At 42.1% G+C, this 25688-nt stretch overlaps 1 protein-coding gene and 1 non-coding gene across 2 annotated transcripts in view; one reads left to right on the forward strand and one right to left on the reverse strand.

Moving 5' to 3' along the window:
- The window catches only part of EIF4ENIF1 (eukaryotic translation initiation factor 4E nuclear import factor 1), a 60129-nt gene that overhangs the window by 14267 nt on the left and 20174 nt on the right, over positions 1–25688 (reverse strand). Inside the window, exons 2-8 of the mRNA XM_006894887.1 lie at positions 22614–22687; positions 20186–20316; positions 19445–19731; positions 18990–19191; positions 9208–9383; positions 2094–2229; positions 1717–1896 (exon numbers count right to left, since the gene is read on the reverse strand). Coding sequence (XP_006894949.1) covers positions 1717–1896; positions 2094–2229; positions 9208–9383; positions 18990–19191; positions 19445–19731; positions 20186–20316; positions 22614–22687 — 1186 coding nt within the window. The remainder of the gene's footprint in view (positions 1–1716; positions 1897–2093; positions 2230–9207; positions 9384–18989; positions 19192–19444; positions 19732–20185; positions 20317–22613; positions 22688–25688) is intronic.
- On the forward strand, positions 21517–21588 carry TRNAM-CAU. The gene has a single exon. It is a non-coding gene; the product is annotated as a tRNA-Met (tRNA).

Genomic DNA, 25688 nt, shown 5'->3' on the forward strand with positions numbered 1-25688 from the left:
TGACTTGATGGCAGTCAACAACAACAAAACAATGTGGGCTTATATTTGAACTATTTTGTTTATCTTTTTTGTATACTGTCCTGATTAGTGGTGGTAAAGGCCCTCCTGTGTTGTTTTTCTGTGAGAATGCTTACTTTTAAGTCCTTTGTTTTGTAATTGAATGTTTAGAATCAGTTAGTCAATATTCACAGAACAGTTTGCTGAGATGTTGACTAGTGTTGAATGGAATGAATATAAATTTGCAAAAGAATGGCATCTTGACCGGGAGCCCTGGTGGCTAAGTGGTCAGGAACTGCACTGCCAATGAAAAGGCACTGAGTTTAGTAGCTGCTCTGTGGGAGAAAGCTGAGAAAGTACCTCCTGAGCGTTTTATTCACTCTGAAAACTGACCAGAGGGTGAGCTATGGGTCATTCTGCATTTGAAAGCTGGACAATAAGGAAGCCCTAAGAGAACTGATGTATTTGAATGATGTAAAAACTCATTGCTGTGATGTCAACAGCTGACCCTCCAATGGTTTTTAGAGAAGCTGTGAATTGTATGTGGGTTCGAAATACAGCTCCTTAGGAACGCCACGACCCTTGAATTTAGTGGCAGAGAATATTGGGGGAGGGAGCAGAAAATGCATATACATATATACACACACACACACACACACACTTCCAAATATATAGCTACAAAATGACAGATGCTAGAAGCTAAGGACCACAATTATGGGGTGCTAGGATTTGAAACAGAACCTGTTAAGCATCTTACGAGTGCTTTGGAGACCTCACTCAGGTCCCAAGGATAGGATTTCCAAATAGCCTAACATCTGGAAGTTATCTGCCTACTAGGTTATTGTTGTTAAGTGCTGTCGAGTCAGAGGTGACTCATAGCGACCCTATGAACAAAAGACATGAGCACCAGTATAACTTTTGTCCTTTCTCCAGGTTCATAGGGTTTCCAAAGGCAAGCTATTTCAGAGGCAAGCTATTATGGAAGTAGATGCCACTCCTGCTTCCAAGCTTGTTTTAATCGGGGAGCTCCACCAAACACTGTCCACCATTGGTAACCATTCTTGCATTTGACACATCAGTGTCACAGTGTCCAGCTTCACAGCAACCAGAGTTACTGCTGTACAGCAAGCGGACATACCAGGGTTATAAGACTTAGAAGATTTCACCGAAAACAAGTAAAGCAGGCCCAGGGCCCTAAAGAATTTTAAGCTACCCCTTGGGCAGGCTCCCCCTTTTATTTACCCTTACTCTATGGCCCAGGACCGCCCACTCACTTTAGAAGGGCAAAAGGAACAGTGACACCAAGGAAAAGGACCCCAGAAACTTCCCTTGCCTGACTGCCACCAAGAGAAGCCACCATCAAGATGCCAGCCGTCCTGCCAGTTATTAGAAAGTATATTTTTATTTTATGGATATATAAGCAAAGATGCAGCAGACTGGATCAAAGGAATGAGTTGACTGGGGACAACTGAAACCAGAGTTAAGTAAATCTGCAGATAAAGAGCATTACTGCATTAGTCAGGCTGCAGGGAAGAAGGGAAACTAGGCATTAAAGTTCTCGTCATAGGGTGCATGGCCAATCAGATTTTCAAAGAGCTTCTTGTAAGAACCCACCATAAACTCTACTGTGGAAGAAACAGCATTAGGCTAGATCAGCTACTTCAGGGCTGAGCATTCAAGCATTTCCAAATACCTAAATGCAGGCTTGTCAACACTTACAGCTTTCTTTCAGTTTTTCCTTATTTGCAGAAAGGCTGGAGAGAAGAGGTTTTAAGTCCACTTTGGCTTTCTGTAGCATTTCCAAAATATCAACTTTATTTTCGGTGTGATCTTCCAGTGGTATAGGAGCAAAGTAATTCCCCGAGTTCTGTCCAGGAGAGAGGATAGCTTGCTCCAGACCTGGTATTGAAAAGACACACTCATAATTAACTGGTCCCAATATAAAGCACAAACTGCTCTTCAGCAGCATTGAGATGACACAAATTTGTCAGTAACTCAGTCTCCGCAGAATCTCTGAACCTAACAGACTTAGGAACCGAGAATGTCAGAGAAGGTTCAAAGTTTACATGCAAGGCCAGACTCAGATATCATTTTACCTGCAAGCCGTTCCAGTTCTTCATGTGGTGTGGACCCAAGGCTGCTCGAGCGGCTTCCGGACCGGCTGGGGTTAGAGAACCACCTACTGAAGCGGCTGGCAGAGACCGACCCTTCTCCCAAAACATCTTCTATCATCTAGAGGGAGAGAGAAAAGGAGCGAAGATAATATCAGCAAAAGGACAAGACGATTCCAGCTGTCCTCAGTATAGTCATCTTGGCAACTTGATTCCTGATAAACAGGAATTATAAGAAGAAAAATAACTAAAAAAGAGGTCACTTACTTTGAAATTTGTTTGATGTTACTGACCTGCAGGTAACACCCTCAAAACCTGGGATTCGTAGCCCCTTTTCATTTACTTTTCTTTCTGTAAGCTTTAGGGGTGGGGTGCACTGTGTGTTGTGCTAACTGAAAAGTCCACAGCTTGAACCCACCAGCTGCTCCACGAGAGAAGACGGGCAGTCTGCTCCTCTAAAGGTGCAGAGCCTCGGCAGCCTGATGGAGGGCAGCAGCGAGGCAGTTTCTTCCTCTACTGGATCATTTCTGAGTAACCTAATTTGGGCATAACTAAGCATATTCTTTCTAACTATATGAAGCAAAGCGTCTACACCACAGAAACTGTCTTGGTTTTTCATCCTTTGCTGCATCAGAAAACGTCATCCTCTACTAGATGGTATCAGATGACACAGTTTCAGAATAAAATTCAGCACCAGCGTGAAGAATCCAATTGCTAAAGTGATGGGTGGCCTTCAACTAAACATCAAGGATGGGAGCCGATAAAGAACCCACTTCAAATTTTAATCTGAACAATTGTAGAAGCCCAAAACTAAACAAGCAGAACTTCTAAGTCAAAGTTTAGAAAGTGTGAGGATACAAAAGATGAATTTTTAACGGATTCTTTAAAAAATTTTTTTTTGCAAGAGTCTGCTGAAGATCATCCAAAAACGACTGGAACAACACATCAGCAGAGAACTGCCAGAAGTCCAGGCTGGGTTTAGAAGGGGTCGTGGTACTAGGGATATTGTAGCTGATGTTAGATGGATCTTGGCTGAAAGCAGGGAATACCAGAGGAATGTCTATCTGTGTTTCACTAACAATGCAAAGGTGTTTGTGTGGATCATAGCAAACTGTGGCTGACTCGGAGAAGAATGGGAATCCCAGAACACTTGATCGTTCTAATGAGAAACCTATACTGGGACCAAGAGGCAGCAGTCAGAACAGAGCAAGGAAACACTGCAGGTTCAAAATTGGGAAAGGTGTACTCCAGGGATGTGTCCTGTCTCCATACCTTTTCAACCTGTATGCAGAACAGATTATCCAGGAGGCTGGGCTCTATGAGGAGAAATGTGGGGTCAAGACTGGTGTTAAGATCTATCAACAATCTGCGATATGCAGATAATACAACCCTGACTGCTGAAACTGAGGAGGACCTGAAGCTCTTGCTGCAGAGGGTCAAGGACTGCAGCCTCCAATATGGATTGAGGCTCAGCGTCAAGAAGACAAAGATTCTCACCACTGGGCCAAATGGCAGCATCAGGATGGATGGTGAAGAGATTGAGATTGTTCACAGCTTCAGTTTGCTTGGCTCCACAATCAACACTCTTGGCACCAGTAGCCAGGAAATTAGAAGATGTATTGCCATAGAAAAGTCTGCTGTTAGGAACCTCTTCAGAGTACTGAAGAGCAATGGTGTCTCTCTGGAGACTAAGGTGCATCTGGTACAGGCCATGGTCTTTGCTATCACTTGTTATGTATCAGAGAGCTGGACAATGACTAAGGAGGATAGAAGGAGAACTGATGCCTTTGAGCTGTGGTGCTGGAGAAGAGTATTGAGAATACCATGGACTGCTAGGAAAACAAACAGATTCATCCTGGAAAGGGTCAAACCGGGCTGCTCCTTGAAGGCTAGGATTCTAAGGCTCCATCTAACATACTTTGGACATGCTGCAAGGAGGGATAGGTCCCCTATGAGATGAATTCAGTGACTGGGGTTATCGGGATGGGTGTATCAGAGATGGTGTGATTGGCACAGGACAGAACAGAGTTTAGGGCTGTTGTACATATGGTTGCTATGAGTTGCAAGCGACTCGATGGCACATAAAAAACATAACAACAACTGTCAAATCAGATCTGACTAGTACTAGGAGATTGCCCCTTCTTCTCCAGCAGAGCATCTGGTGGATTTGAAACATGTACCTCTGGGATTGCAGTGCAGCTTCTTGCCACTAGGCCACCAGAGCTCCCTTAACTGATTTCTTTTTCAAAAAAAATTTTATTAATTTCAGTGAACATTTACAGAGATTTTGGATTTCTATTCATTCATTGTTGAACTATCCTTAACTGATTTCTAATATGCCTGAACTTAATGTCAAGTTTCAAGTCTTAAATGAACCTCCTTAGTTTTCAGTCTAATAATATGAACAATTAAATGATACCCTATGATCAGAAAAATTTACTCCACACTGGTATCTCTATTAACAATTCTTAAAAATTAGATATACGTGTTGGGGTGTGTTGGTTTTTTTAAAGATTTCTTACTACCGAACTTGGGGGGGGAGGGGAGGGAATTAGAGAGAATTATGCCAAGTAAACTCAGTCCCATAAACACAATTATCGTATAAAACTATTATTGTAGAATGAGTACGAGGATCCACGGGGTGGGGGGCGGAGGAGTTGAAACAGAAGGATGAGGACGGGCGGAGAGGGGCGCTGTTAATCATAGGGTTGCACAATTTGATGTGTGGGGGGGTGAAAGAAACGGGAAAGATCTTGTGTGAAAAACAATGTATTCAAACTTTGTAAAGAAATCAGTATAAAATTAAAAAGAATTTCTAATTCTACCTTATCATAACCCAGATACCTACACAAACTGATCCTCATGCAGTCCTCTATCAGACAGCTTCAGTCACATTTCACATGAAGACTCACACTTTAAATGTTGACTTTCCAGTACACTCATTTTGGAACAATTAAAAGTATAAGCAGCACAAATGATGTCTCACTGAAAAATTAGAAATTGTACTCAGAATATAAGCCACCACGGTGATGGACTGAATAGAAATGTTTAGCAACTAATACTCTAGTAGAATGCGGGTAAAAAGGGAGGGAGAAGGGACTAAATGCTAATAAATAAGTAATACCTACTTATTAAGATGGGTGAAAGGAAAGGCAACATAGACTAAGGGGATGATCGGATAATGTGAATAGAGTTTTTAATGTTATCAAGAAAAATGGGTATGAGTGACTGAGAAAAATCTCCCTGCTTTGAAAACTTTCACTCAAACCACAAAAAAAAAAAAAGCAAACACATTCTATTTCAATGTTAAAAGTTCAAAATTTGCAAAATTTGACAAATAGCAAAATGATGACTGCAATTGAATTTTTTTCTTCTGGCCATATTGTAAAGGGAAATTGTCAGAAGATACAGAAAGAGCTTGAAAAATCAAGGACATAGATATGCAACAGCTGGAGGTTGTTTAGAGAGATCACAGGATATCTGGACCAAGTACCCTCCATATTTTGATGAGTGACTAACACTTTCTGGTAGAGAGGTTTTACTGCAGCTAAGATACAGATAAATGAGGAGAGAAAGTTAATTCTATGCATATTTGGTAGCAATGCCAATTTCAAGAAATGAAAGCATTTTAAATGCAAACCGAGTCCCCAGAGTTTGTCTAGTCAGCGCTGGTTTTCATAGCAGAGCGAGCTGAGCCACCCCAACCCAATTTCCCCTCCCAGCATCTTGGTACAGGAGGTGGGACTAGGACTCACTTTTTGGTGAGAGAATTTTCTATTGGATCATTGTCACCAAGTGATGGAGAAAAGGAGCCTGTGAACGCTAACCTGGTGTTTCAGTTGTTGTTAAGCACCATACATTTACAGCAACCCACGTGTCCAACAGTATGAAACAATGTCCAGTCCTCTGCCATCCCCTAAGGGTTGCTATGTTTCGAGAGGCACTGTTGTAGCCACCATGTCATCCCATCTCAGTCACGGTCTTCCTCTTCTACCTCTACTAAGCTAAAGGATGGCCTTTCTCCAGTTGCCTATACTGTGCATTTGGTAGTATTTTTGAAGGTAACCTACAAGTCTCCTCCTTCAAACAAAGGCATTTTAAATAAGATATAGCCTCAGTATTCTAATCAAATAGAATATTTTGATGACAAGTACTTGGTTTTACTAATCAATACTTTTTTTCCCTATTACTTTCCACTCTTACACAGAACTGTCTTTTTTCAATCTATTTAATTCTGGTTTACTGGTTTCATTTTGTTTCGATTTCTGTACATACTTTTGAGTATAAATTAGATTCTTATGTCATGCTCCTATTAAATGCCCTAATTAATTTGTTGTTGTTATAGACTGTTGTTGGAGACTCAGAGCTGACTCTCCAGTGGGTTTTCAAAGGCTGTAAATCGCACAGGAGGCCATCTTCCTCCCTGGAGCAGCTGGTGGATTCGAACCGCATGTCTTCAGGTTGGCAGTACAGTTCTCTACCACTACGTCACCAGAGCTCCCTTAATTTAGGACTTCTAATGTTTTTAATTTTCTTATTCTTCATTCAATATATGTGAACATTTGTTAGAGGTCAGGCACAGTTTTAGAAGTTGAATTATCTTAAAAGTTTGTTGGTTTTTTTTTTGTTGTTGGGTTTTTTTATTTTGTGTGCTACGTGTACCATCAAATCAGATCTGACTGGTACAGGAGGATATTGCGCCTCCTTCTCCGGCAGAGCATCTGGTGGACTTGAACCATGTTCCTCTGGGATTGCAGTGCAGCTTCTTGCCACTAGGCCACCAGAGCTCCCCCAAAAGTTTATTTTTAATTACTTGAATCAACATTACTTACATACATGATTCAAATATTCAGTTTCTATAGTTCTTTTTGGCCATCACCTTTGCCATTTCATGTGTGTCTGAATGCAGCATATGTGTATATGTATCTGTTTACTCATTGTCCCCTTTTACTAGAAAGTATTAAAGCAGCAACTTTGTTTTGTTCAGTACTGTATCTTCCTAGAATACAGCTCAACCTTGAGTTACCTGATACTTCTTTTTGAATGAAATAAATTAATACAGTATTTGAAATTTTAATTGTTGGTTAGTGTGTGGTCAAATTTATACACACACACACACACACACATAAATATATAAAGTGCATTCTCAGTTTAGATATAAAGTTCTTCTATTAATACCGAATATATAGAGCTTATCAAGTGTCAAGCACTATTCTAAATACTTTGCATTTTAAAATACTTAAATCCCATACAGACTTCTAAGGAGCCCTGGTAGCATAATGTGTTGTGTTACGTGTTGGGCTGTCTATACAAAGGTTAGTGGTTTGACTCTCACAGCCACTCTGTAAGATTTACAGCCTTGGAAACCTGACTAAGGGCTCCTGTAAGTCAGAAGTGGATTGGGTTTTGGTAATAAAGACTTTTACTTACTTTTCCTATTGGTCAGTTCTTGAATACTGTATTAGAATTTACCTGGTTAGACTGCATTTTTAAACCAGAATTTTTAAAAATGAATTCCAGTTTTGCTTTTTTGGTCTCAATGAGTAGTCCCTCCATGAAAAAGTGGAGTGGTTTAGCTGGGATTGGAAGCAAAGGAGATTTCCTGTGCCTACCTTGACACTTCACGGAAGCAGAGCTATGAGAGATTGAGGGCAGACTCTTGACTCAAACACCGTGAATAAAAATTAGTTCCCAGTATTTACTATCAGTGTGACTTTGGGCAAGTTATCTAAACTGTGCCTGTTTGCTCATATGTAACATGCTTCCTAAGGGGTGTGTGATGATTAAATGACTGCTGCAAGTCATTAGAAAACCCACGCCATTACCAAATGTTCTCAAAGGAGAAGACCTAGCACTGCCTGAAGCAAAAAGCCCAGTATGTGTGTTGACAAGTTCAGCACTTGGTTTGAGCGTGGAGTCTTCCTCTCCACAAACATAGCTGCTTACACAGCACCTCTGAAGCTCCAGGAGAATCAAACCACCAGCCTTTCAGTTGGTAGCTGAGTGCTTTAACTCCCATGCCACTAGAAAAAGACCACACACTGGAGGGGACCACTTAAGTTTTAGATCAGAAAGATGGGATTCTTTTGCTTGGACTGAAGCAGTGGGCACACTACAGAGACGGTGACCCCTCCTGCTAAGGTTCTCACATAGCGCTCCACACCTCACCGTGCTGTGCCTGCTCACCTACCCTGAGTGCCCATCTTTTGGGGGTTCAGGTAGAGCCACATGACAATGAAGACAGGCCAGTGTTGTCTGCTATCCTGCCCAGTTTTGTCTGCTCATATAGGAATCTAACAGCAGTGAGAGTGGAGAAGCAAAGGAATTTAAGCCAATTCTTATAAGCCATGAATTCTAATGGACTGGTCAGACTCACTTGCTTTATAGAATTAGGACATCTGAAGTATACAGATTTTATTTATTTTTTTAAGTGGTTTTGCAAATCTGCCTAGAGTCTCATGCACCCTTTCAGCAACCAACAAAACCTGTATTCTGTACACAAAGGCCACAGTTGTATCTTTTCACCAAAATTTTGGGGATGCTAATCCCTAAGTATCTGAAGGCGGCTGGAGCAAGGCCAGGCCACACGTGAAAACCTGGGCACCCCCAGGTGTTTCAACTCTTTCGATGTTAGAACTTGAGAAAGGTTAGACCTCAAGAACACCAATAATATCCCAGGTCCCTCTCCACTGGAGGCTCTTGGAACCATCACATAATAGATACCACTTAAACGAGCAGCTTTACCAAAGTAATGCAGCATAACACAAATGGCCAGGTAGAACAGGCCGCCTCCTCCCTAAGTCTTTACACCAAACAGTTAACTACTTCAGGACAGACGCAGACAGTGTTCTTAAATAGCCAAAGGCTTCTACCTCTCTACCATCAGCCTGGCTAAAAGTTAATCGGGACAAAATTCCCAGTCATTTCCACTAAGCCTCTCAAAACAAAGCCAACAAAAAGTCAAATCATATTTAGGGATTTAAAAAAAAGCCAAAGACGACACCCAAACCCAAAACATCAACCGAAACACCACTTAGAGACACAGGTCCCAGTGAACTGGAAGGCTGCTCCAGCCATGGTTGTGTGCTGCTACACTCACCGAAGCCAAGCACGGCACCTTATCAAGGTTAAAGAACTCATTAAAGTCAAATTCTCCTGGGGACTGCTCGGGCAAGATGGCGTCCCTCGGCACCTCCTGATCAGCTGCAGGCTCCTGCGCAAGAATGACCTCCACCTCATCCTCTTCGGCCACTCCTCCATTGCACTCGACTAGGCCTGAAAGCAAAACCAGGACAAAACAGTCTGATCAAGCCATGTGCTCCAGTCTTCCTCTGTATCAGCCAGCTACACGCATGCACAAAGAACCACAGACGGCGTTCAAAGCAGAGTTCTTGGACAGGGACAGCACTTACAGGACTGAAATCGTCGCCATCCGGCAGGAGCTAGAGGAGGAGGGAAGCCTTCATGACGAGCCGGAACACTGACAGCAATGCACCCCACCGCCCCCGGGACGTCGTGTGTTCTCTAGTGCAGTGTGTTATTTTATCAAGAGGAATTTTTTTTTTCTTTTAAAAAGAGTCTCTACAAGTCTCTTACTGCTTAAGTATAGGAGCAAAGCAGTTTGGCTCTGCCTTTGCCCACACCTCTGCGCCACCAAAGCTCTAAAGGCAGGATTCAGCAACTGAAGGGATTACAGGGGAGCAGGCATGAGGGCAATTCTCACTTGTCCACAGGCTCATCCTGCAAGGCAAGGGTCAAAGAGCACCTCGTGTGGGAAGCTGGCTCTGCCTACCCATGTTTATACGACCCAGCAAGACTGACTGGTGCCTCACCTGGAATCCTCGTGCTAGCTCACAAAGCACCATTACACTGTACTGGAGTGACCCTCTGAAGGCAGGTGCTCTCTTCTACTTGGCCTTGTTTTGCCCTGTAGTTCAGAGGAAACTTAAAACTCAGGAATCCTCAGTGGTTTTTAAGATGGGAAATACTGTCACTGTCAAGTGAAGTATCAACTGCTAAGACTTCAGAAACCCAGCAGATTAGTTTTAGCCAGAGTTAAGTGCATCTTGTCTGAATGTAGAGACTATTTCAAGAATGGATCTGACACATCTGAAACTAGAAAGACAAAATGACTTATGGGAAGACATCAAAGATATCTCACATGAAGAAAGTGAAAGATTACTAAGAAAGACTCAAGGAAGGAGAAGATGCCGGGTGTCTATGAAACTGGCTCCTGAACACAAAGCAGCTAAAGTAAAAGAAGAAATGATGACATCAAAGAGCTAAACAGAAAATTTCAAAGGAAAGCCCCAGAAGGAAGGACACAATATTATGAAATGTGCAGAGATCTGGAGTTAGAAAACAGAAAGGTAAGAAGAGAGTTTCAGCTGAAAGAGCTTCCCAATTGCAGAGCTGTCGGAGGCAGAGACCTGGCTGCATTCCACCCACATCCATAGCCAAGGAAGGCTTTGCTGCTGGAGGAGTAACGGACGTTAAATACCGCTTTACCAGGTGTGCTAAAGACCACCCTCATCCACGAAGGCCTCGCATGAAGAATCCGCGGAGCTGCCAAAGCCTTAGACAAGCGCCAAGCCCGTCTCTGTGCACCAACTGTAATGAGCTTTGTATGTCCACTTAGTAGATGCCCTTTGTGCTGAACACCACATCAACCTGATAAAGACTGGTGACAGCAAGAAACTAGGGGAGTGGGCAGGCCTCTGCAAAACTGACCGAGGAGGAAAGCCTCACAAAGTGGGTGGTGAAGCTGTGCAGGTGTTAAGGATTATGGCAAAGAATCTCAGGCCAAAGGTGTCACTGAAGAGTACTTCAAATGCAAGAGACATTAATAAAAAACGTGGCATATTGAAGGGGGGAAAGAAGAATTGAAGAGAAAAATTCAAGCCTTAAGTTGCAACACTGAAACAGTCTATGGTCAAAATACTGAATGATGCAGGAGGCATCAAAAGAAGATAAAGTAAGGAAAAAGAAGAAGATAAAATATTGTCCACTTTTTTTTTAAAAAAAAAACTTTCTAAAAAAATTTTATTTTTTATTATTTTTTGGATCTAATTGGTACAGGAGGAGATTGCCCCTCCTTCTCCAGCAGAGCATCTGGTGGATCTGAACCACCTACCTCTGGGATTGCAGTACAGCTTCTTGCCGCTAGGCCACCAGAGCTCCCTAAAATATTGCCCACTTTGACGACATGCATTCAAAAATTTTCCAATGTGCCAGTCCTACGGTAAAAAGCATGCTGAGAAAGGAAGAGGGTCAACCCAGGAGAAGACCCATGACAGGCTGACAGTGACGACAACAACAATGGGCTTGAACATGGCAGAGATCCTGAGAATGATGCAGAACTGAGCAAGGTTTTGACCTACTGCTTACAGGGTCAGCTCAGCGGCACCTAACAACAACATAAGGAAACTGGAACAATGTAAAGAGTTGATTGACACATTCTCTATGTAAGGACGACATGCAAATTCATGAAGCACTTCATGTTTTTATGAATGGTTCAACAGAAGCCTAATTTGGTTTGCAAATTTTCACTCAAATCACACACAAAAAAAGAAGAAAGAATGTAGAGAATTACTGCATCAAAAAGTTCAGCGATCATCGCATGCAAACTTCCGAGTTGTAAAACAACCCAGTGGTAGATGGAATTTGCTCCAGGACTTAAGAACCATAAATGACATAGTTGAGCCTCTACATCTTGTGCTTCCTAACCGCTACACTATAATAGACAGAGTGCTAGTCTATAGGCCTTTTATTGTAAGAACCACCTTCCCTCTGTAACTTGATTCGTGCCACTATTAGAACCTCTACTCGGGGGAAAAAGAAAAAAAGAACCTCTACTCGGAATATTATTGCTTTTTAATTTTTGACTCATGTACTTTTAACTTGTTCAATTTGTGTCTTCTAGGCTGCAACACTTCCATGATACATCTTCAGGGATATGAACATGTACAGCTAAGCACAACTGATAACAGTGCATCTAAATTCCAAAATCAATCTCCATAACAGTCTACGTGTTTCCTACTGCCAAAGGGGCCCTTTAGAGTAGTGAGAGAAGATCTTCACCCTGAAACCCACAGCGTCCCTTTTCAGCAGGAAGTAGCTAAGAGAATACGCCATCCCCTTTTCCTTATGAATCAGGGTGAAGTCTCTCTCAGGGAGGAGTGATAGGGAATGGCAAAGGACACACTGACAAAGAAGATTAATCAGAACTGGCTTTGACAAGCACTGTGGCAATTGGACAATTAAAACAGACATTCGGGGGTGGGGGAGAAGAACAAACTGGGGAGGAGGGTAGAGAAAACAGTGCAGCAATGAATGAATGAGAACCCAAAGTCTCTGTAAATGTTCATTAAAACGAATAAAATTAAAAAAAAAAGTTCCTTCCACAAAAAAAAAGTACCGTATGATAAAGAATTGCTGCCCACTTGAAGGTATGGTGGGAAACAAGACACCAGGAACCAAGAGAATACTAGTTGAGATGCTTCAACAAATGGATGCTGTGTAGAAAGGACTTACTCACTTGAAATCTGGAAGACAGCTACCTGGCTAGCTAACTCGGAGAGATTCATATTCATGCCCATTCAGAGTAAGTCATCAAATGGAATGTGGAAATTATCAAACAACAGCACTAACATCAAATGCCAACAAAATTTTGCAGATGATGATTTAAAACACTTGCAGCCGAACAGGGAGCTTGAAGCTTGACAAGACGTTTAAGCCAGGTTCTGAAGAGAACATGAAATGAGTAATATAACTGCTGATATCAGATGGACTTTATCTAAACACAGAGAGTATCAGGAAAATGTTTAACCCATGTTATGGACTGTGTAACGCCATGTGACTGTGTGGATCCTAATACAATACAGGTAACATTATGAAGAACAAGAATTCCAGAACACTTAATTGTGTCTGCGTTGCGCCTGTACATGAACTAAGAGGCCACTGTTTGAAGGGAGCACAAGGATACCAAGTGGGCAAAGTGTGCAGCAAGGCTGTATTCTTTTACCTCTTTCAGTCTCTATGCTGAACAAATAGTCCATCAAGTAGATCTATGAGAAGTCTATGGAGCCAGGAGTGGAGGAAGGTTTTACTCAAAATGTATATGAATTATTTAGTGGAAAACGGAACTGTTCTGTAAACATTCACCTATAATTCATAATTAAAGAGAGACTGGTGAAACCCCTAAGACTATGGCCCTTTGTTGCTGCTGTTGACTGCTCTTGAGTTGAGGGAGACTCCAAGTGACTCTATGAACCAAAGACCTAATGCCTTTCCATACTATTGTCATTTCTCTAAGTTCACAGCGTTTACAGAGGCATGTGGTTTAGGAAGTGGATGCCATTCAGGCCACTCCTGCTTCTAAACCTGTTTTACAACAGGAGCTCCACCAAACACTTGGTATTTGATACCACAATTGTCATCAAGTCGAATACGATGAGAGTAAGTTTTGCACAAAAGACCTGAACTCTGTTCTATAACTAGCATCATTTCTCTACATTTTTAGAGTTTAGAGAGTTTGTAGAGTTTCCAGAGGCATCTAGTTTAGGAAGTGGATGCCATTCCTGCTTCCCAGCATAAATCAATCAAGGAAACTCATCCAAACATTGTACATAATGGGTAACCATTATGGTATTTGACAAGACTATGGAACAGTGTGCAGCATCACAGCAACACCAAGTTGTTCAGGTCAGCAAATAGACAAAAGATTGCTGTGTCATTTAAGGAATATTCACTTGAAAACTAATATATTTGGCCTGAGGGCCCTGCAGCATTTTAAAACCACACCTTTGAGCAGACCTCCACTCTAGGCAAAGGCCCTTAGTTGCCCTTAAACGTGGAATACATCTTGTCCCAACTCACTTCTGAATGAAGTGGCTCAACTTCATTCCGAAAACAGACATGATTATGATGTGAACACTATCTCCAGGGAGGCATCCACTCCTTACTTAGAACAGACCACCACTTAAGATTATAAAAACAACAGCATTTACGCACACCCATGTTTATTGCGGCTTTGTTCACAATAGCAAGGAGTTGGAAACAACCTAAGTGCCCATCAACAAACGAATGGATAGAGAAGCTGTGGTATATTCACACAATGGAATACTACGCTGCATTGAAAAACATGGAACTCATGCAGTATTATTCAAAATGGGTGACCCTGGAGGACACTGTGCTGAGTGAAGTATCTCAGTCACAAAAGGACAAATACTGCATGGTGCCACTGCTGTAAAACAGGACTGACCTTGGGTTTGGGGACAGACTGAGAAAGATGGGTTCAATAATGTATGCTGCATTGAAACAGATGAGGGAGAAAACTGTTTAAAAGGGATATGTGATTAGGTATTTTTGTCATGACGGGAGTCCAGAGCAAAGGCTGCATAGTGGAGTAGACCTCGGGGAGGGTTTATAAAACAATGAAAGAATTATTCTTTTACTTTTCCAAGAGGGTAGTGTACTAGGGGGGAGAGTTGGGAGGGTAGAAAAGTGCAACAATGAATAAATGGAAACCCAAAGCCTCTGTAAATTTTCATTGAAATTAATAATAAATTAAAAAACAAAACCGAACAACCAACCAATAGCAATTGCCCAAAAATAAAGCCCTGAAGGCAGCAAGGGTCAGGACAAGAGGATTAATGGAAATCACAATTAGAGGGAGGAAACGGGAAAGATGCTGATCATATTGTGGGTGCTGTAATTAATGTTATAAAACAAAAGATATTAATGGTTGAACGGAAAATCAATTTGCTTTGTAAACATTCCCACAAATCCCAACTTTTTCTTTTTTTTAAATTTGATTATTTTGTGTGTGTGTATCGTCAAATTGGATCTGACTGGTACAGGAGGAACAAATCCCAATTTTTTAAAAAAGAACTTGGAAAAAAGATGAGGGGAAGATTCACTAACAACCTGTGCTATGCATACAGGTAAAACAAACTTGATTGCCAAAATGAGGTCCTCCTTGAAGAATTTACTGATGAAAGTCAAAGGCTACAGCATTTTTTATGGATTATAATGGCCATGGTTTTCGCAATTACCTGCTATGTGTCAGAGAGCTGGACAAAGACTAAAGATGATAGAAGAATCATCAATGCCTTCTAGATGTGGTGCTGGAGAAGAGTCTTGAATGTATCGGGGACCTCCAGGAGAACAAACAGATCAGTCCTGGAATGGGTGAAACCAAGCTTCTCCTTGGAGGCAAGGATTTTGAAGCTTCCTCTCACTTTGGGCACATGGCCAGGAGATATTTTTGGAGAAGAATATCATGCTTGGAAGGCTAGAGGGACAGTGCAGGAGAGGAAGACACGGAATAAGATGGACTGACTCAGTGACTGGAGAAATGGGATTAACGTCTGTTGGAGATGATAAGATTGGCTCAGAACAGGGCAGGGTTCAGAGCTGTTGTACTTAGGGCCACTAAGAGTCACAGGTGACTCGACAACACAGCACAAGAACCAACCTGCATATAAAGGAAATGGAAGTCTTCACAACTGGACCAATAAACAATACAACGATGAAAGGGAAGAAACAGAAGTTGTTAAAGATGTCATTCCAAGTGGCATGACTTCAATTCTCAAGGCCTGTGGAAGCAGCAGTCAGATGATGCATTGCAGTGTACAAATTTGCTTCAAAAACAAAGACCCAAGCTGGTCTTTTCAGTTCTCTCCTACACGTGGAACAGCTGGACAGTAAAAAGGAAGATCAAAGAATGACACGCTTGAGTTGTAGACTTGGTGAAAAATACTGAAGACAAGATCAACTGCCAGACGAACCAACAAATGTTCCTTAGAAGTGAGGATGGCAGTGGCATCAGGAAAGGCCAAGAAAAGGACATTATGTTTGACAGAGTGGAAATGAGGGCAACCCTCCATGAGACAGACAGTGACTTTAACAGTTGGCTTGGATATACCACGAGGATGATGCAGGACTGAGCGGTGGTTTGTTCTGTCATATGTAAGGCAGCCACGAGTTGCAACAACATGGAAAAAACCCCCAAACCGCAAGGGAGTTATTCTGTAAAGAGAACAGAACTTCCAGAGCCTCATGTTCCAACAGTACTATCAAAGAACTGCTTGTAGCTTTAAGATCACAAGAGCTATAAGCCATCCTTCCAGAAAGTCCCCAAGAGTTGCTGCAGCCTTGTAATTTACCCGCCGGAATCCTGAACAAGTGCAGCTAAATGCTAACTTCTGCTTTCAGTCCAGTTATGGTCCAGAAAGTGAGAGAGCAGAGCAGGGAGAACCACCTCAGTACAAGTGGCAGGAACAAAAAGCTTCCCCAGCACTACACCCAAAGCTCCTCCACCCTGTGTGGGACTCCATGATCCAGCGCTTCTCCGCAGACCGTTAGCCACCAGAGTCCATCTGACAAGCAAATGTTCTGATGCAGTCTGTGTCTCAAATGAGGAAAGGGGGCAAAAGAGAGCCTGTGCTTTGCACATCCATCTACAAAAGAAATGGCAGGAGTTTTCCTTTCCTTCTTTTCATTTTGTGATGAAATAAAGACATCTTCTAACAGAAGAATGGCCCTTTGGTAAGAAGGAAGCAGAGTGCCAGGCACACATTTTCATGTAAGCGGAAAGCTTTCTGGAAAGCAGACTGAGCCTGCCAGCTGCCAGAGGATGAGTGTGCACAAGGGCACTGTCAGACAAACAGATATAACTGGCCACTTATTATGATACACTTTAAAGCCGGGAACCAGTGTCAAGACAAAGACAATCAATGGCAAGTTTTATCACACTTCAGAATGAGCGTATATGTCCATTGGCTGTAGATGCAAACTGTCTTTTTTAAAAATCAATGGACAGTTTTTGCCATTTCTCCTCTTTTTTCCCCCTGGTTACAGTATCATCTATATTCATCAATACACAGCAGCTACTCCTGGACCCTGTATATAGTAGGTGACAAAGAAATGTTTTAAAGTAACACTGGCAAAGTTCACTGCTACCGTCCCAGCACTGAGTCTGTGCACCTGAAGAGGACAGCTATGCAGCTGCTGAATTAAAAGGTTAACACACACAGAACATGGGCTCAGAGACTCTCGCTAGGCCATCCCTTAAAAAACACCTTCCCCTAATAAAAAGCACTTTGGCTTCTTCCGCTCCTTTCATCCTTCCAGCCAAGACGAAACTACAGGGTACTTGTTTACATTAAACATAAGGCTAGGGCAACTTGGGAACCTTTTGTAGTTAACAGGCTGAGCCAGGACAGGACACCAGCCAATCCCCTAAGGCTCTGCCATGATCCTGGTCCCTCTCTCCAGGCTCCCGTCTTTCTCAGCAGCATCTGTAAAGTTAGGAGGTGTCATACTCTTGCTCCTGCAGATTTTCCACTTGTTGATTTTAAAAAATTACTAAAAAAGTTCAGTTTAACTCAGAAAACATCTACTTGTCTCCCCAGAAGCCTGAAGAAAAGAAATAAATCACATACTGGTGCTACTTTAGTCTCATTGAGAGCAAGAGAAAGTTTTGCAAAAACTAGTTTCAGAGCAAAGTCCAAGTCACCCATCAATTTCTTCCATCATCCAATGAGGGGTGTGTAGCACCACAAGGATAATAGTAATACCTACTGATTTTTACAAACTGCACAAATAAAGGTAATGAGATTTCCTCCTCCTCCCAAAGAAATTCCTACATTTGTTTTAACCTCATTGTGATTTTAAGTTGGCACCAAATATTTTACTACTCATATAATGAAGTAACTTCTTAAATTGCCCAGTGTCCACCAAAAGAATTTTATTCTAATTCAACCTGAATGCTGAAGGGATCTAACACTCGCTAAGTGCTGGTGAGCTGGGCTTTCATCATCTTCAATGCTAAATCTAGCCCTTACTGTTAGGAAACAGTGTCCCCAATCACACAGAAACACATCTACCTTTAATTCTTGCTGCTGCTGTTTTGTCATAGAGTCAAAACTGACCCATAGCTGACCCTCCAGGGGGTTTTCAGAGGCAGTAAACTGCACACGAGGAGACTGCCCATCTTTCTCCTGGGAGCATCTGGTGGATTCTAACTGCATGCTTTTGGGATTGCAGCACAGCTTCTTACCTCTAGGTCAGTTTTGTCAAAGATTATCCTTTATCTAAGCAGCAGTTATCAAATCACAGGTGGCCTACTTGATTCTTCACCATGGCCCTGCCTCATCTCTTCTCAAGACCATCAGTTCAAAGCTGGCCACCCAAGAGCCAGGTTGCTACCAGAGACGACCAGCTGCAAACCCAGGGGCCCCTCCTCTCTGTAGGTACTCCACATACATCAGTTCTGGCCCTTTCAGTTCAGCAAAGAAGATACTCTTTCTTCCCTCAGACCTAAGAAAATTAAGTTTGGAAGAAGCCAAGTCATTCACACCTGACCTGGGAAGATCCAACATGGTGAACAGAAGATGAACCGCAAAGAGCCAACTGTCTCCTACAGACGTTAACTCTAACATGTCCTTCACCAGTGACCACAGACTTGTCACCTAAGCTCTTTTTCTATTTGCACCTCTCTAAGGTGGACACCAAAGTTCCCATATCTCACAGGGTTGTTTGCAGTCAACAGGATTGGAGACAAAGCTTTCACCACTAAGCACGGTCCCTAAACCTCTCATCTCACCACATACTTCCTGTGCCCAAGGAACCCTGTCGTGCTCTCAGGAAGTGATCTTAGCCTTTGCTGGTTAGCACTACAGACACATAAGCTGAGGAGAGAATATAATTATATACTTGGTGGATTAACACTTAAGTCATTTCAAAATCAGAACCGTTCAACAGTGCGCCCCTTCCCTCCCGTGCCCACGCCTAATCCTAAGTGCACGGAAAACCAGTGAGAAACGGGAAACCAGTGAGAACAGCAAGCCTCTCCGTCCTCCCAGAGCTGGTGCTGACCTTCCTTCACGGAAGCCGTCCGGCGCCGTGTTCTCTTCCTCCCTTTGGGATCCTCTTCCAGTATCTTCTCATCGAAGCCCGTCAGCTCAATGGTTTCAGACTGACTTGTAGGGCCAGCCGAGAACCACTCTGGCTCCTCTTCTGTGTAGGAATCATTTCTCCGACGCTCACCAAAGACACGCTTACTGTCCCCAAACTCTCTCTGGAAAAGTACACGATACAACATAAAAATAAGATTCGAGTTTAAGGCATTTCCATCCCCAGTACAGCCTTGAGAAATTAAATAACCCTTAAGACTGCAATGACAATACTGTGCTGCATTATTGAAGTGTACTGAAGCCCGTCACTGCCCCTTCTCCTCCCTCTGATCTTCCACGATCTCAGAAGTCACCCAGAGCACATGAAGTGAGGTCAGAGCCCCAGCGTCTGAGGTATCAAAGGGGCAGAAGACAAACCCTGAAACGCTTGTCTTTGTAGTCCCTCTCGCGGTCTCTGTCTCTCAAGTCCCGGAGGTCCTTATCGCTAAGGCGGTGATCCTTCTCAAACGTCCGAGCAGAGATGATTCTCCCACTGCCGATGCGGCGAGCACCCAGCAGGCGAAGCCCATCGCTGTCTTTCTCCAGCGAGCTTCCTGTGCACCGGGAGCTCACAGCAGCCGTCACGTGGCAGCCTCCGCCAAAGCTTCTTCTCTGTGGACTGAGAACAACATCTAAGTCGTCTTCCTTCACGCGCTCTCGGGGATCTAGAAAGATGCAGGAGAGAGGAAGTTATGCAAACCAACAAGGGCATTTTTCTTTTGCACTTGATGTTTGGGTGTCAGAGGGAGGGAAGTCAGAAGTCAGAAGGATGTGGAAAGATTGTGCTTAACAGTCAACAGATATATAGTAACACACACTGCAGTATCAATGAGAACTTTGTCTCGTTGAAGCAATGGGTGTTCTTCATGATAAAAGACTTCCATAATTAATCTCTGCAGTGCCTTTTCCACGGTAACGTGAATCCTTATTTAGGCAATGATCAAAGCTGTCAACCAAGTACCCCCTTGGGTGGTATAAAGGTTGGTGGTTCAAACCCAGTTTCCTAAAACATTGTTTTCCCCCAAGGCATAAAAATTCCCACAATTAAAAATTAATTCCGCTGCCAGTGTGTCTCCCATCTCACTGATCCCACCTCTGCGTGGCTGTGCAGTGACTCACCTGCTACCCTGCGCACCAAGGAAGCTCGGTCTGGATCCAGCTCTTTCTTGAGATTTTCCACTGGCGAGCTCCGCCCTGAAGCTGGGTAGAGAGAGGCATGCCACTTCTCCGGGTCCCAGACGCCGTCACCACTGTCAAAAAGCACCAACGGTCAGCATTTGGCTTGTGTAATCTAACCTCTGTACCTCTTCAGGCTAAAAGATTATGGAAACGTCTTTACAATATAAAATTTCACAGTTGTCTTCGGAAGGGTCATCTCTTTGAATATGAAAACAGGAAACTTTAATTCAGTAGTACTTTTTTTTACTTTAAAGAGTGTATTTTCTCATAGGGAGGCTAAAGCCCAGATCAGGGTATGTGCCATGTCAGCTCCCTCCTGGACATCCCTTGCACTCAATGATATTTCTGGATGGTGATATTCACGTATAAACCAGTGGTCAGTGCATAAATGAAGCATTGAGACCACATAGCCTGGGCACCTATCATTTTATCTCCGCCTGGCCTACACAAAGAGAAGTGCCATATATGTTGATTACTACATTTACTCAAGATTATTACAAGCTAACTAAACCCCTCACTAATTATTTCATCAAAACCGGCTCCTGAACTCTTCTGGTGTATTTCTGCAAACAAGCTCAGCTTTTCCCAGAAAAAGGGTTGTCAGCTTTTGATAGATTAAAATCTATAGGTTTTATTTTATTATTTGCTCACTAAGACCAGGATGGCAGGTGGTATGGTGTGCAGGGCTGAAGGCACAACAACCCGAGATGAAATTCGAGCACTGCCACTCGCCAAGTGTATCCTGGATAAGTTACTAAGCCGCATGTCTCAGCTGGCTGCAGAGAGAACTTTCTCAAGGCCCAGATCAGACCAGTCCTTGCCCTGCACTAGCACTAACTCTGTACTTGTCCCTCACAACCTGTAATGGAGAGATGATAAATCTGATGCATAGCTGACTGTCTTCTCCCATAGACCAACGTCCCACAAAGGTACACATTACTTAGGGGGCAGCAGTCACAGTGTTTGCTACATGTCACTCATTGCCATCGAACTGGAGCCAACTCACAGCTGACCCTCCGGCAGAGGTTTTTGTCCAGGGGCTGTAAATCACACCGGAGGAGATTGCCTATGTTTCTCCCTCAAACTTGCTGATGGACTCAAACCACGAGAGACGGGCCGCCTTTGGGTTAGCAGTGTAACTCTACCCAAGGGGCCACCAGAGCTCTCCAGAATACATGTATAAATATCACAGCTTCAAATGCCTTAAAGGAGAGAGCTGTTGCTACCTACAATGGTTAAAAAAAATGACTTAAAGAGTTTAAAAGCTGGCTAGCAGAGTGGCGCAGCGGAAGCGTGCTGTGCCCATAACCCAGAGGTCGATGGATCGAAACCATCCTCTGCTAAGAGTTTAAAAGCCGAACACATTTCGACTCTAAGATAAGACAGCAGAATGAGAAGCTCCTTCTGCTTCCTAAATTTTATTATTGCTGGGTTCAATGTCATCCACTTTAGATTAAAATTGAATATGTATGCCCAAGAAAACTTTATTTTATTCTGTAAAGAAATAACTAAGAATAAAATTCAACTGAACCATAAGAAGGCTTTAAAAGAGCTTTAAAGACATGTGAGAAACCCTAACCAACTGGAATAACCATTACTCAAAATAGCTCCTTCATTAAGGCGACTGGCAGAGGTCCAGGTTTAACAGGACTTCTGAATGGTCCATATACAAATTAGAAGGAGCAACTCTTATTCAAGGAGTTCAAGGTAATTAATACTTTATACTTTAGAAATGTGGGTCAGTGTGAACCATCCATCTTGGTATTTATGAAATGACTAAGGTAACAATGGAAAGCTACTGTAATAAAGGGTGCCAGCTTTAATCTTCTCAACTCCAGGCCTTCCACCTCCCAGAAGGGGGCTGAAGAAGCAAAGAAAAGTCATCTCAATGGCTGCATGTTTCTGCTTTTTGTTTATCTGGTGAAGGGAGTGGAAAAAGGACTCAGATCCCTCCTACGTGGAACAAGCTTTTGAGGAAACACTTTCAAAATTACAGGCAGAGAGAAAGGATCCTGGAGAGGGTTCCCTACCTCATGTCTTCTCTTTCCTGGCTACGTAGCCCTGACCAAGTCAAGTTCTTTCCCAGTTTGTTTCGTTATCAGTTAGATGAAAAGGAATTGACTTAGTTGTCCTATAATGCCTTAGAATTCAGAATCTAGATTAGTGGCCAAGAGCACAATGAAACTGAGGAAGGCGATTCAATGAGATGCTATTTCATCACACTTATTCTCAATAAGCAGGTGCAGAAGCCCAGTGTCATCAACAGCTGAAATCTTGCTATGCTTACATCTACCAAAATCCTCCCGATAATGTAATTCTTAATTTACCAAATGTGGGAATTAATGACAAGAAGCATGCCCCCTCATACCTGTCATATTTTTCTGAAAGGCATGAAGGCCTTTGTTTGGAATAGGGATGTTCTTTTATATCCAAGAGCTCCTCCTGAAAAGAGAAACCAAATGGTGATTTAGAATAAAATTTCTCAAGCCCCTCATTTTCAATGTCTTTTTGTTCTGAGTGTCTACCTTAAGTATTTAAAGCTGTTACTTGTTTCCACTTTGACCCAGAACTGACTGCAGTCAGATCCAGGTTCTTAAAATCAGCTCAGTAGCGCTAACAAGTAACTTAATAGTGATCAGTTCCTGCTCAACATATTTCTCAGATAAAGTCTACAACCATGAATGTTCACCATGGCACAGAAACTTCAGTCTTGCAGAAAACCTGGGGCAAATCTTACCATTTTTAAATGTCATTATGATGATAATTAACAAGTTAATAGATTTTTTTTTCTTCTTTTCCTCCTCTATTATAACTTAAAGTTGCAAGAACAAAATAGCAAGCTACAGACAACATCATACTTAATGATAAAAGGCTGAAAACCTTTTTCCCCAAGATCAGAAATGAGTCAAGGATATGCACTTTTGCCACTTCCATTCAACAAAATTCTGAAAGCTCTAGCCAGAACAAGCAAGCATTAAGGAAAAGGCATCAAAATGTCACAGAGTACATGATTATGATGGTGAAGATGGCACAGGTTAGGGCAGGGGTCAGATTCACTGTCCACAGGGCCACTATGAGCTGCAGTCTATTTGACACCACATAACAATAACCATAGCATATAACCACAATCGTCTAAAGAATAAACACAAAAATTATTAGGGCTAATAAGTTCAACATTGTTACAGAATACAAGACCAACATACAATAGTATTTCTATTTATTAACGGTAACGTTGTAAATCAAAACTAAGAAAACATATGCAACACTATCAAAAAGAAACTGCTTATAAATTTTAATTAAGACACTTTTATATATATATATATATATATATATACACACACACACACCCACCCCTATAAAATATTGCTAAAATAAATTTTAAAAGCTGTAAATAAAGTCTGTGTTCATAAACTGATTAAGCAGATGCATTCCCCAACACAAAGTCAATTAAACTATCAAAATGCATATGGCTCTTTTTGTAGAATACTTGCTAGGTGCTGTAAAGTCAACTACAACTCATAGCAACTCTATGAGCAACCGATCTGAACCCTTCCCTATCCTGCACTGTCCTCAAGATCTCTGACACAGTATCTACCAGAATGGGTTCAAGCATGACAATCTGTCTTGTTGAGGGTTGACCTTTTTCCGAGCCTCCACCTTTCCTAGCATGATGTCTCTCTCCTAGGATGGGTTCTTCCTGAGAATATATTCAAAGTGAGACAAAGTCTTTCCCTCCAAGGAGCACTTCCTTCAAGAAGCTTTGTTTCAAAGAAGTTTGTTCGTTCTTTTGGTAGTCTGTGGGATATTCAGCACTCTTTCCCAATACCACAGTTCAAAGACATCAATTCTTCTTTGGTCTTTTTTATTCACTGTCCAAATTTCAGATGCACTGGAAGCAATTGAAAATACTATGGGTTGGATAGGGAACACCTTACTTAGTCTTGACATCCTGTTTTAATTGACATTCTTACTCTTTAAATTTTTGGAGAAGTCCTTGACAGCTGACTTTCCCAGTGTAATACATCTTTTGATTTCTTGTCTGCTGCTATCATAGGTGCTGACTGTAAATCCAAGGTAAAATCAAACTGTTGACAACTTCAATTAATTCTCAGTCTAACATTATCATAATGTTGCTTACTGGTCCTAGTGGTGAGGGTTTTTGTTTTCTTGTTGTTGATGAGTAATCCATACGGAAGGTTGCCATTGATCTTTTTTTTTTTTTATTTTATTATTTTCGTGTGAGTGAACCGTCAAATCAGATCTGACTGGTACAGGAGGAGATTGTCCCTCCTTCCCCGGCAGAGCATCTGGTGGATTCGAACCATGCGCCTCTGGGATTGTAGTTGCAGCTCCTTACCACTAGGCCACCAGAGCTCCCCCCCCCCATTCATCTTTAGTAAGTGCTTCAAGTTGTCTTCACTTTCTGCAAAGCTGTGTCACCTCCATAATGCAGGTTCTTGATAAATCTTCCTCCAATCCTAATGCCACATTCTTCTTTACATAGTCCAGTTTCATGAATGATTCGCACAGAATAAGGATACAACCCTGACACACACCATTCCTAATTTAAAACCAGACAGAGTATTTCTTGGTCTCTGTGGAGGTTTTGCTTAAGCACAAATAAGTGTTTTAGGATTCCCATTCTTATCAATATTAGCCATAATTTGTTATTATTCAAAAAGGAGCCATGGTGGATTAATGGTAAGAATCTGTGCTGCAATTATGAATGCACAAGGTTCAAACCTGCCAGATACTTTGCAGGAGAAAGATGGGCAATCTCCTCTCACACCCTTACTGCCTCTGAAAACCCACTGGAGGGTCAGTTACAGGATGGTTCTGACTCAATGGCACACAATAACATACACTTAAAAGCCTCTGCATAATCAATAAAACATAATTAACATCTCTCAGGTATTTTCTGCTTTCAGCCAATATAGAATTTTGTACAATGAATGATTTACTCATTACAAGTACGTTTTTTGTTTTATTCATTGTTGCACATTTTCTTCCCTCCCCTAGTTCACTTTTCAGTGAAGCTCTAGTTCCAGATTGTCATAAATATAATGCCTAATCATATATTCCTTTAAAATAGCCTTTCCCTTCAATGTTTTAATGCAGTGTTCATTATCTATCCACTCTTTTCCTATTCTCCACTCTCAACCCTCCCTGTCAGTCCTATTTTCTAATAGCGGTGTTATGCAGTAACCTTTTGTGACTGAGATATTTAACTCAGCATAATATCCTCCAGCCTCTGAAATGTTATATAATGTATTACAAGCTCACTGTTTTTCATTTTTTTTAAATAAAATTTTAATTGGGATTTTAACTACGCTTACAAGGAAATCCAGTGGATAGAGAAGCTGTGGTATATTCACACAATGGAATACTATGCTGCATTGAAAAACAAGGAACTCATGCAATATTATTCAAAATGGGGGAGCCT

Source organism: Elephantulus edwardii, unplaced genomic scaffold, assembly GCF_000299155.1.
Source record: "Elephantulus edwardii isolate Elephantulus edwardi_28Jun2011 unplaced genomic scaffold, EleEdw1.0 scaffold00151, whole genome shotgun sequence".
Classification (NCBI taxonomy): Eukaryota; Metazoa; Chordata; class Mammalia; order Macroscelidea; family Macroscelididae; genus Elephantulus; species Elephantulus edwardii.